The sequence below is a fragment of the Culex quinquefasciatus genome, chromosome 2 (assembly GCF_015732765.1).
Source record: "Culex quinquefasciatus strain JHB chromosome 2, VPISU_Cqui_1.0_pri_paternal, whole genome shotgun sequence".
Classification (NCBI taxonomy): domain Eukaryota; kingdom Metazoa; phylum Arthropoda; class Insecta; order Diptera; family Culicidae; genus Culex; species Culex quinquefasciatus.
Genome location: NC_051862.1, coordinates 2,293,395 through 2,305,384, shown reverse-complemented (window position 1 = coordinate 2,305,384; position 11,990 = coordinate 2,293,395). Strand labels below are relative to the sequence as shown.

The following is an 11,990-nucleotide window of genomic DNA, read 5'->3' as shown; positions in this document are numbered from 1 at the left end:
AGCACATGTGTGTGAGTGGTAGTAGGCTGCGGTGAGCTGTGTTGAATGTGGGTTTATGTTGACACAAACAAAGAGCCGTCATTCAGTTTGAGGGTTTTTGGACGTGTCTTTGTTTTGGTTTTGGCCGTTAAAACTTGTTTTACAGTGGGAGACTTGTCCATCGATATTAGTTTTTTTTCTCACTTGAGTTGGTATGAGCACTGTGTGAAAATTACTAAATTTTTATTGTATTTTTAAATATTTTATGAAACGCAAACAAAAATATCAGCAAAATTTACATTAATGCTAAGCGAAACTCAAAAAACATCGAACTGGTTTTTTCTCACTGTGCTATGCAAATTACTTTACACAAACTACCGAAAAAACGTCCCAAATTTATTTGCTTCACCAGTTTGCGTGAGTTCGCAGCAAGCCAGCATAAAACCCGTTCCACATGCCGTCGCAGCATACAATGTCACAGCATGCTTTGTTTCCATCCCTCCACCCGTTTGTTGACACACCGTGTGCACACGTGCATTGTTATGAATGAGTGTGGAGGCAAAGTGTGGACCAAAATAAACAGCGAAATGTGGGGGAAACACGTGCGCGGCACTAATACACGTGAAAGGATTGCTAACGCGAAGAGTGTTCAAGAAGGCAAAAATGACGCGTTATTTTAAAATGCGTTTTTGAAAGAAAATTTGGAAAATTGAAGAATTCGAAAACAGAATCAAAGCAAAAATTAAAAAATGGAATAGAAATCATCTTAAATTTTACAATTAAGTTTATTCTACGGCATTACATAGAGCTATCTAAGCCTGATCTCACACACACTAGCACACCATTTGTTTTGCTGGCCGGTACAAAATTTAACCTCACTTTTTTTCGTGTACGTACACGCAATACATGCGCACGTAGATAACTCTATGGGGTTCGATGCTGAGCTTTTCTCCCTATTGCGCCTTATTTTATACACTCGAACTAACGTAGCGTTACCGTTTTGAGAAAACGCAAGCAAGTAGGCCATTCATCAACGATAACGTGTACTCAACGGTGACTAGATGTCTAAGCATACTAGATTATTTAAATGCACAAAGAGACTTTAATACTCCCAAAATAAGTAAAACATGATTCTAGATCAACAGGTTTGGAATGTCCAGATGGGGCAGGTGTCCAATCTTCCTCAGGAACTCGTTCACTTCACAGGCATAGGAGAATCCCAGCCCCAAGTTGAACCGATCCCAGTTGACCCAGCTAACCTTGTCACCAATGTCTTCGCAGAACATGTATTCGTTGCGGATTCGCTCCATCGACGTAATGTGAATATCGTTGACACCAATCAGCACAATTCCAGCCTTATTTTGCTCATCGTGAAGGATTTTGTAGTAGATTTTAGGCGAAGGAAGACGCTGAATACCGTTCGGGTCAAAGTCCAGGTAGATCGGCTGCTGGTCACCGTTGGCATCGGTCTGCGTGTGCACTCCGTAAGTTCCACCGTACACCGTTACGTGGAGGTTGCGAGATGCGACGAAGCTGCGAGCACTATCCTCGATCCGCAGCCAGTTACCATCGTTGAAGTTTTGCCACTGCGGAGCGGCGTTCAAGAACCAGAAGGTAGCGTTCTGTTGCGTTCCGTAGATGAAGTCAGCACGTGCAGCAATGTGACCACGAGCCATGAAGATCCCACTGGTAGCGTCGATCACCAACTCGTTTGCAATAGCTTGAGAGCCCAGGATCTGAGCCAGCGTCGTTCGTTGACGGTTGACCGTGTACAGCAGGTTGACGTTGATTCCCTGCTGGAAATCTCCCTGATGCCAGTCCGGACGTGGAACTCCCTGCTGGAAACCGTCGTGCGCTACATGGAACTCGTGCTTGATCCAGTGGTTCTCGAACGTTCGATAGTTGTGGCAGATGTCCATGATCTTGGGGAAACGATTTCCCATGTCGAATCCAACCTCGACGATCGTTGCTCCCTGTTCACAGGGAACGTTGGTTCGCCGAGCAGTGCTGAACCAGTTTTCATTGCAAGAGAATTCGTTCAGCTGGAAGTTAGCACCGTCATAGCTGAAGGTTCGATCGGAGACGCACGACACGACGATCGAGTTTTTCGCCGGTGACACGTTGAATCCGGTTTCACAGGCCAACTCCAGCGATTCTCCGGCATTCAGGTTGAGCATGCGATCGTTTGACTGTGGGTACCGGAACTGATCCGTGCCTGGGATCAATATCAGTGGCTGGGGTCGCGGCAGTTGAGTGTTAATGTTGATCGTGCACGCCGGTGCTAGAAGATCGAGATTGTTACTAATTGGCTGGATATCGCAAAACTTCTAACTTACCGAACGGAATTATATCCTGTTTGGGAATCTCCCTGGCCTCAATGGCCACCACGAGAGCAAGTGCCACCGCTAGTACTACCTTCATCGTATCGCTTCAAAATCAACTGAGCAATGAAGACCTCGCTGGGGAGCCTCTTTTATACAGGTGGTCAAACAATTCGTTATCAATCATTGTGGACGTCACCGAGATACCTCGGACAGTGCCAGTAGGACTTTCCAACTTGACAATTGGCTGTCGGAAAATAGTGTTACAGTGAAACGATTGATGGTTGCATTCAATCGAAGAATCCACCAGGGAAGAACCCTAGATTAGACCCAAAGGGACTAAATCTCGACCAAGCTCAACAAATCTTATCGGCTTAATACGTAGTTGTCCCGGCGAACTCCTGCAGACATGTACTACCGTCACATCGTTGTACCGCGGCTTATCAGCACCAGATCGACACTTCGGATAGCTCTGGACGAAAACATTAGCGATAATTAAAGGAGAGCCTCAAACGACCGATACCAGACGCGAAGCATGTCGGTGTCTCGTGCGGTTTCCGTCTGAAGGATATTTCCGTCCGAGTGCGCTACTGACTTGCTTGATAAGGGAGCTATCAAAAGGGGGCTCGTGATGTCTTTTTTGTAATCGGACAATCAATCAGATGTACCCATGGTCTCGGGAAGATATAAGACGATGTCCGTATCGCTGCCGCCTGCAGTTCAACAATGAAGACTTTCCTGTGCGTTGTTCTTGGGTTGGTGTTCGCCGTTGAAGGGAGAGATCTGCTCCTGCAAGAGACGAGATCGGTTAGGTTTGGTAGGTGGAATCGTGATCATACCTGTTCATAGTACTTACAAGACTGTTCCAGCTCCAACATGCTCGCTCAACATCAACAATCAGCTGCCGATCCCGCAACCACTGATCCTTCATACAGGCACGGATCAGTTTCGCTATCCGACCTCGAACAATCGTCTTCTCCAGCTGAATGCTGGAGAAACGGTTGAGCTCGCCTGTGACAACGGATTCAACCTGGCACCCGCCAAAAACACAATCATCGTATCGTGTGTGTTTGATCAAACGTTCAACTACGACAGCACCATGTATCAGTTCCAGGAATTCTCGTGCACACGAAACTGGTACAGTTCAGCACGCGATACTAACGAGGCATGTAATCAAGGTGCCACGATCATCGAGATCGGGTTTGAATTGGGAACGCGCTTCCCCAAGATCATGGACATCTGTCACAATAGCGAATCCTTTGAAAATCACTGGGTCAAGCACGAGTTCCGTCGGGCTCACGCTGGATACCAGCAGGGAGTTGCACGACCTTCCTGGTACCAGGGAGAATTCTACCCAGGGGTCAACGTCAACACACTGTACACGATCGTTCGTCAACGGCAAACGATCGCTGAGATTCTGAACTCACAGACACTCGCCGATGATATCGTGGGGGACACCAGCAATGGAGTTTACATGGCCAGAGGTCACATCGCTGCACGGGCAGATTTTATCTACGCCACCCATCAGAACGCCACTTTCTGGTTCTTGAACGCCGCTCCGCAGTGGCAGAACTTCAACGATGGGAACTGGCTAAAGATCGAGGACAGCACACGGAACTTTGTCGCGGCACGTAACATTCGGGTGACTGTTTATGGAGGAACTTACGGTGCCCATACGCAGACCGATGTCAACGGAGACCAGCAGCCAATCTTCCTGGACTTCGATCGCAACGGCGTTCAACGGCTACCGGCGCCAAAAATCTACTACAAGATTCTTCACGACGAGCAAAACAAAGCTGGAATTGTGCTAATCGGAGTCAACGATGTCCACATAACTTCAATGGACCAAATCCGCAACGAATACATGTTCTGCGAAGACATTGGCGACAAGGTCAGCTGGATCAACTGGGACAGGTTCAACCTGCGACGTGGATTCTCCTACGCTTGCGAAGTCAACGAATTTCTCAGGAAAATTGGCCACCTGCCAGAGCTGGACGTTCCCAATTTACTCATCTAAGATAAATAAATAAAAATTTCTGTTCTGTTTCAACCCCAAAAGAATGTACCGCACTGAACTCAACCGCGTTTTTGTTGGCAAACCACCTTGCACTACTAGACAATTATGTCGTGACGCGCGTTAAATCGCACTGCACGAACATTTTTTTTCTTTTCGTCCCTTAATCCTGCGGCCACGACGGCTGCGGTTAAGCCACTTTGGCCAACGGCACTGGTAGTCGGTCGGTGGTTAACGGCTCGTCGAGACGATTTGGGCCAAAATTAAAAGCCGGGTTTCGGGTTCGGCGTTCGATTAGCGATTTATTTTTAAAACCAATTAAGTGTGTTTCTTCGATTAGCCACGCCAGTAGTGAGAAGAAGAAAGCATCGCAACGTGCGTCGAAGCGCAAAATTCCGGCGCAGATTCGGGAGTTTCTGGGACTGGGGCAGTAAAGTGTCGGTTGGCGGCCGTTCCGCAGTGCAGTGACAGTCTGGGAAAGGTTGTTACTTAATCGTGGGTGCGTTTGTTGACCGCGAATCCCGGAAGTGCCTGGAGTTACGACTGTAGGGAGCGATGACCACCGACTTCGAGTGTTCGAAACGTGATACAGTGCAAATTTGAGTGTTGTTGAAGGGAAAACTCAAGTGGAAACAAGTGACCACACAAGAGCCACTTGACAGTTGTCCTTTTTGCCTGAGCCGAACCAATCACGCCGAAGGAAAGTGCGGTAAAAACGCTAGAAAGTGCAGTAAAAACAGCTGTTCAACTCGTGCTGATTGCCAAACAAACAGGCGAACAAACAGTGCGACTTATGTAATTACGAGTGCTAAATTACTTAATACACTTCAAGACCAACTGAAGTGATTCTACTAGCAAGAGTGGAAAGCAATACGAGATACCTGTAACAAAGTAGGCATCGAAATATTTATTGAGATTAATCCAGCAAGCAACGGTCGATTATGTTGATTGTGATTCTATTGAGTCCATTCTGCGAAATTATTTTTCAAAAATCCTCTGAAAAAATCAACATGAAATGTAAACCTCATATTTGTTTATAAATAACCTTTTAATTTTACTGATTATTTTTTGCTAAAAAGTGAGGTTTGTCAGAAGTGTAATTTTTTAAATCTCTCTTCACATGTTCTTTCATTGAGTTGACTTTAACCAAAAGGTCATCGCTTTTTACATGACTTATGGAGAATTCTTGGGTTTCATTCACTGACGAAAAAAGAATATGTCTCTGAATTCTTGTGCATTTTATAATTATATTTTCTCTGAGAAATTATTACACAATTATATTACATCACGTCCATTACGCTTTGACTAAAGTCGAGAGAGGGGGCAACAAATATAAAAAAAAGTATGAACTTTAAAATAATAGGCTATAACAAGTTTTAAAAAATGCATTATACACCAGTTAAGATATTTTACAATAATTAGTTTCCAAAATATCTTCGTATTAACAAAATTCGTCTTTTTTTCTGTGAAAAAAAAATTCTCGATGCAGAGCGGATTTTTTGATTTGAATGGAACTGTATTCAAATTAACGAATCCGAATCCACTAAAAAGAATGCAAAAAATGAAACCACGTTCTCGGAAAACGTCGAAATTTGAACATTAGTTTGACAATTCAATTTTGACGTTTGAGTGTTTTTAATTATAACTCGTTCGAATAAGCAAACATTCAAATTAGAGGACATTTAAAAAAAACTAAACTTAGAGAATAAACAAATCCACTCTGTAATTAGGAAAACGAAGGGTTTTTTTTTTTTTTTTGGAAGATTAGAAATTAAGCTCCAATTTTTTTTACTTCATTTCTATCCTTTTTATAAACACATTTTTCAAAAAATTAACTCAACGGCAAAGTTTTTGTCCATGTTTCCATATGGCTCAAAAATTGCGATTTTTTGTCAAAAATGTCAAAAATTGAAAAATTAGGATTTTGAGAAACTATGCTTTTTCGAGATTCTTCTTTTTTCTGACTGAATAGTTCTCATCAATACCTACAACTTTGCCGAAGACATCAAACCGATCAGAAAATTTCTTCAAAATATACAGATTCGAATAATTACGCATCATTTTTGTACAATTGTTTACAATGGGTAAACCAATGCCACGAAATGGATTCTTTGGTCATAGTTTGAGCATAGTCATAGTCACAGTAAAATACAAAAAAAAAAACAAAATGCGCGAAATCGGCCGATTTCAACGAGAATTGCTTAACTGTAGAGCAGTTGAGCAGTTTTGCTTGAACATGAAGTTTTTTAAAATTAAGTTTGTTAAAGTTAAGTTAAGTTCTCAAATCGCAAATATCTAGGTCATTCGTACTAACATAGCAAAGTAGTCCCCGCAAAATTTAACCGGCAAACCACGGCTACTTCTATCGAAACCGCAAACTCTGAAAAAAATCCCAAAGAGTCCATCATCGTCCGTCAGCGCGAGCAAATTTGACGGAAAGCCACTCAAAGATAAAATCCCTCACACAAGCGACCGACATCGGCTCCTTTCCTAAAGTGACAGTGCGTCCATCCAGCCAACCAGAATATATCAATGAGATAAGCGCGGTTGTGCTGGCAAATTTGCTGCCCCAACTGACAGCAGCCGCCCCCCAAGGTTACTGGGTTTATTTTTGAAAACTTAATGTTGTTTTTTCTTTCTTTTGCGGAGAAACTCAAAAGATTTTCTTTGTGGTCGGCTTCTCCAATTGACGTGAAAATCACGACTTTGTTTGTTTTTCATGCGTTTGCCAATATTGGTTGCTAAATGGGGTGGGAGGTACAGTCAAGTTCCGATTTTGCGCTTCACGACGGTCGAGGGTCACTGTGATCATTAACATTGCTGGCGCCGCATTAAATTTGTAGTGGGCCATTCGCTTCCGGAAGCGATTTTCCAACGCCTACCACGTCAGCCGGTGTTTTCCTGTAAGCCGCCTCCGCGGAGCGACGTTAATGACACTGAGTTAGCGCGGGAAACTCGCGCAAATTTCGGCGATTTTCCACCATCTCACGTGACACGTCATCAGCAGTGTGGTGTGGTCACTACCACTTAGCAAACTCATCTATTGTGTATCGATTGGGGTGCCGAGAGCGCGCGCGGCCTCCATGCTGGGATGTCGTGAATTTTTTTAGTCTTGAACGAGCATTCCGAAATATTGCAGGTGATTTTTGGCGTGACTAATTGAAATCGACAGCGCACGATCCGAACCAGTTTTAGTGAGATTTAGTACCATGTGACTGTGTGATAAAAGCGTGAGGGGTAAAAAGCGCGTTGCTCAATTACATAAATTAGTGCCAAAACAAGGGAGTACAAAAAAAAAGTGGGTCGACAAGTGAACAAAATTACCGATAGTGGTGGTGAGTGGTGTGTCTGTCGCAGCAAAAGGTTCTCAGAAAAAAAAAATTGTGCATCAAGGGGAACGAATAAACAAGCAACAAAATGAACTTCTTCAACGAGCAAATTCCGCGCTTCTTGGCACATCTGCCCGAGGACACGGACCACGATACGAGCGATACCGAGGACGACAGCGGCATCGCGGACGAAACCGAAACCGAAACGGACCGCTCGCCGTCGGCGTTGCTCACGCCGGAAATGATGGTGGCCCAGTTTCCGGATCTGAAAATTACCGACCCGCTCAGCGTGCAGAACCACGCGCTGGACAACTTTTTTCAGTACTGGTGAGTAGGATGACTGTTTTACGTAAATAAAACTACATAAGTTTCGTTTCAATTTAAATAAACGGTTTATGAACATTTGTTATGCCATGTTAAATGTTCTTCAGTACGTGTATCAATCTAAAATTCTTTTCATTTCACAATTAAAACTAAACCATATTTAGACGTAAAACAGTGACAGTGATGAAATTTTTGATTCCAGATTTTTTTTCAAAAATCAAATATATTATAATATTTTATCGCAAAAATTAAAATTTTAGAAAAAAAGTGTAAGACACCTAACAAGCCTTAATTTTTATTTCACAAATAAGATGCTTTTTGATCTTTGAGAATGTTAGGATATATTTTTAAAAATTTAAATGAATGAACTTAAAAAAATTATCATCTGACATAACAAATTAGTACGCGACATCTTCACATGAAAAAAAGGCGTAGTAAAAAATTATAAAATAAAACAATAAATTCAGAAAAAAAAAATCATTGATTTTTATGTTTTTAGGTAAGAGGATATTATTGAAATAAGTACGTTTCCTTCATCATGAATATAAAAAATGTAGAAAATTATCACTAGAGTCGAAATCATGATTTTGGATCTAAAAAATCATTTTTAAACAATTTGTACCGTTGTTTTAGTGAAAAACATTCAATAAAACTGGAACTCTGGAACGATATTTTACACCATCAAGTATGCCAATGGATGTTTAATTTCAAGTTTTTGTCTTCTTCCCTTTAAAAAATTCCGGAAAATCTGGAAGCAAAAATCTTTTTTTATAGGGCTATTTTTTCATTTTTTTATTGTTGTTCAATTGTCATAATGATTAAAGCATTTTGCACTAGCCTTTCTGAAAGCTGCCAAATTCTGTCCCTTAGAACTAATAAAATTATCTTTTTTACATTTAACATTCAGAACAAAAAGTTAAATAAAAAAACAGTTTTTTGAATATTTTTTTCTGATTTTTCCTTGGTTATTCCTACAATTTAAAAAAATATATTAATTTTTGTTGGAATTATTACTTTTTAAACCCATGAAGTTTAAACCAAATAACTCAATCCTATTAATCAAAATAAAAAAAATGATTTAAAATACTTCAAAATTCTACAAATTCCATATAATCTGTAAAAAAATGATTCGATGATACTCATTCCAAGGAGTTTACTGAACTCAACTCAATTGCTTTGCATTCAGCATCGGTCGATCGAAAGGTAAATTGAAAACGTCGATCAACAAATCGTTTGTTTGGACGGGGATTCGAGTTCCACCCGGTAAAAACCGGTAAAAGTTGGGTAAATTAATTGACTCGGAAAACTTGCCCATATTGGATGCATCTCGCCAAACAGCTCCAGTTACTGGTCAGTGTTCGTGGTGAGAAGTTGGCGAGATCGGCTCTAAAAATGGGAAAGATTTGTTTTAACTTCATGTAAGAAACGTACAATGCTCTTTTTTATTGCAAGTTAAACTTTGATTTGTTTTAGAATACTTCTTCTGATTATTGGAAGCTGCCACGCTGAAACAGTAAAGTTCAAAAATGGTGTTTTGAAAATATTCGACATAAATATTCGAAACAAAGCCGATGTCCAGAAGCTGTCGAAATATTCCAATTACACGAGCATTCAATTCGAGAGATCTCAAATTGGAACAATGACGGCTGAGATGCTGCAGCAGTTGAACGGAGCAGTGAATATCAGCTTGATCAGTGTTGATCTGAATGTGTTTCAGATTTTGCCACAGTTTAGAAGGATATCTCTGCTGTACAACAAAAATGTTACCGTTGAAGTTGATACGACAGCTGAAAATAATCTGCAGGAGTTGGAGATTCGATACGCAAGCTACAAAAAGCTTCCGGAAAAGCTCAGATGTTTGGAAAATCTTGAAGTACTGGATCTTCGTCACAACCAAATACTTTACGTGAATTTAGACGAACTAAGTGGCATGAGGAAACTTCGATTGCTAAATCTTAATCATAACAAAATTATTGAGTTTGATAGTTTTCTTCATAAAACAATAAATCTGGAAGGTTTGGAAACATTGTTCATTCACAGCAATCAATTAGTGGAAGTTAATTTCAAACATTGGAACGCAACTTCACTCAGGCACATCGATTTACAAGACAACAAACTTTCTGTCGTTTTATCACTGCTGACATCCGTTCCGGCGCTTGAAATAGTTAATTTAAACGATAATCCACTCGATTGCGATTGGAAGGCCTTTATGTTGAAGGAAGCATCTGTCAGAAAAGTGGCAACTCCTAGCTTAAGAGCTACAAATTGCACTTCCAATAACGATAAAATGAAGCCCAGTGTACCGCACGAAGTGCTAGAATATGAAACATTCAAAATCAATGGCATTTTGAAGAAAGAGATTTTTCCTGCAATTGGCAAGCTTAACATTTCAGTGAATCAAAACATCAGGGACAAAATGATCAAAGTGCAGAACGAAAGTAATAAAATTTCATCCAAAATTCTGCAAATTGAAAACGAAGCTGCACTGAAAAATACACAGTTACAACTTATGATAGAGAACTTGTCTGATTTATTTTATCGTTTCGTTTTAAAACAAAATGATCTTCAGAAAGCAAAAGGTATCGAATCTGAAGAAGGTAACACAATTGAGCAAGGGCTAAGTATTGAACAAAAATTGGCCCAAATCCGTAAAATTTTGGAATCTAATTAAACTTCAAAGTTTTTACATAATCTTCCTGGATAATAAATGTTTCTTTGTTGAAAGAAAATCAGTATTTCATTCAATACTAACAAAAATCCACCCCTGAATCCTCCTCTGATACCACTCAAACCTATCCGGCAATTAAAAATAGTGCGACGCACGTCCGAGCGCAGTTAAAAATACCTCTGCACTCATTCTCTTACGACAATCCGAATGACGAAGACGACAGCAGCAGCAACAGCGATTTTTCCCGCAAACACTCGCTTAAACCCGCAGGAAAAACAAATTTCCTCTGTTTTTCTTCGCTTTAAAACACAGGTACAGGCGCGCCGTTTATTCCCTCTCTGCTAACGTTTTTTTCACATTTTCCGACCAGATCAACAAAGAAAAATTCTTTCCCAATTAAGCAGAAATTTCAAGCACAAGGAATTTCAATCTGCGCTTTATCCCGAGAAAATTTCAAGATGCTAAAATGCAATTTTCCGAACCACTTGAGATTTTCTAGCGCGTCCCTGGCAAAATGTTTGCTCAACCCTAAAAATCCGGCTGCATTTCCATCGAAGCAGGCCCCGTTCGCAGAACTGCAACAACAAGCATCGAAGGTGTGAAAAACGTCACGCCAGGCCAACTACGATCAACAACCTAGTCGTCCGTCTGTAGTGTTTCCACCTGTGTTGGCCTACCGCGATATGCAGTTTCGAAAAATAGCATGCGCCTCCTTCGATGGCGGGGGTGTCCCGCGTAATGATCGTCATCTGTTCCACTGACGCCATTAGGAGGAAAATTATTGGCTCTTTTTTCCGCTTTAATTTAGAGACGTTTTAATTTAGAGAGTCGAAAAAACGGAAATCCGATACGCCCACGCCGCTGTCGTCATTGCGACTCGCACGTGTTGAACGGAAAACCTCTGAGAGGAAGGTTTTAATTAAGCCGCCGGCCCGGAAGATGGGGGTCGAAAAACGGTCAATTTCTACTGAATATCTCTGTCAATGTCGTAAATTCGCTGACGAGTGCTGGAGTTCAACCCGCTCTAAGCCACGATCTGCAGGCGAGCTATTCGGAGTAAATTTATTTTCGTTGCGGCAGTCGATTTGTTGGAAGATTGGAATGAATGAAAAGAAAAATCAAGGATTAAATGTTTGCGGTGCGGATTTATTTATTTAGTTCTATTAGCGAGATTTGTTCGGCGTTAAATTTTGTAGCAGAAGGGAAGACCGAAATACACTCCAGCCAGCTGGATCGTGGGAAGAAGCTTACAATAATTGACGTCAATGAAGATGATGGTGGCAGTCAAGTTTGCAAAATTTGCTGAAATTGGCTCTATAGTTTTTCAAAAAGTCTAAAAATATGACAGAATATAT

General features: G+C 41.2%; 4 protein-coding genes across 5 annotated transcripts in view; 3 read left to right on the top strand and 1 right to left on the bottom strand.

Moving 5' to 3' along the window:
• Positions 1–1,061: 1,061 nt before the first annotated feature.
• LOC6034529 lies at positions 1,062–2,445 on the bottom strand. The gene is made up of 2 exons (XM_001844777.2): positions 2,316–2,445; positions 1,062–2,260 (listed from the first exon to the last, which is right to left on the bottom strand). The coding sequence occupies exons 1-2, from the start codon at positions 2,398–2,400 to the stop codon at positions 1,113–1,115; spliced, it is 1,233 nt and encodes a 410-aa protein (XP_001844829.1). The 5' UTR covers positions 2,401–2,445; the 3' UTR covers positions 1,062–1,112.
• A 422-nt stretch (positions 2,446–2,867) lies between these two features.
• On the top strand, positions 2,868–4,375 carry LOC6034530. Its single transcript, XM_001844778.2, has 2 exons — positions 2,868–3,117; positions 3,170–4,375. Exons 1-2 carry the CDS (start codon positions 3,027–3,029, stop codon positions 4,315–4,317), a joined length of 1,239 nt encoding a protein of 412 aa, XP_001844830.2. The 5' UTR covers positions 2,868–3,026; the 3' UTR covers positions 4,318–4,375.
• A 175-nt stretch (positions 4,376–4,550) lies between these two features.
• Positions 4,551–11,990, top strand: part of LOC6034535 (trichohyalin) — a 41,545-nt gene continuing 34,105 nt past the window's right edge. The window contains exons 1-2 of one of the 2 annotated variants that reach the window (XM_038251634.1): positions 4,551–4,636; positions 7,454–7,970. In XM_038251634.1, coding sequence (XP_038107562.1) covers positions 7,732–7,970 — 239 coding nt within the window. In that variant the 5' untranslated portion in view covers positions 4,551–4,636; positions 7,454–7,731. Of the gene's footprint in view, positions 5,206–7,453; positions 7,971–11,990 lie in introns of both variants that reach the window. The other variant, XM_038251633.1, reaches the window with a different exon arrangement.
• LOC119766622 (toll-like receptor 6) lies at positions 9,316–10,639 on the top strand. Its single transcript, XM_038251635.1, has 2 exons — positions 9,316–9,385; positions 9,441–10,639. The coding sequence occupies exons 1-2, from the start codon at positions 9,360–9,362 to the stop codon at positions 10,636–10,638; spliced, it is 1,224 nt and encodes a 407-aa protein (XP_038107563.1). The 5' UTR covers positions 9,316–9,359; the 3' UTR covers position 10,639.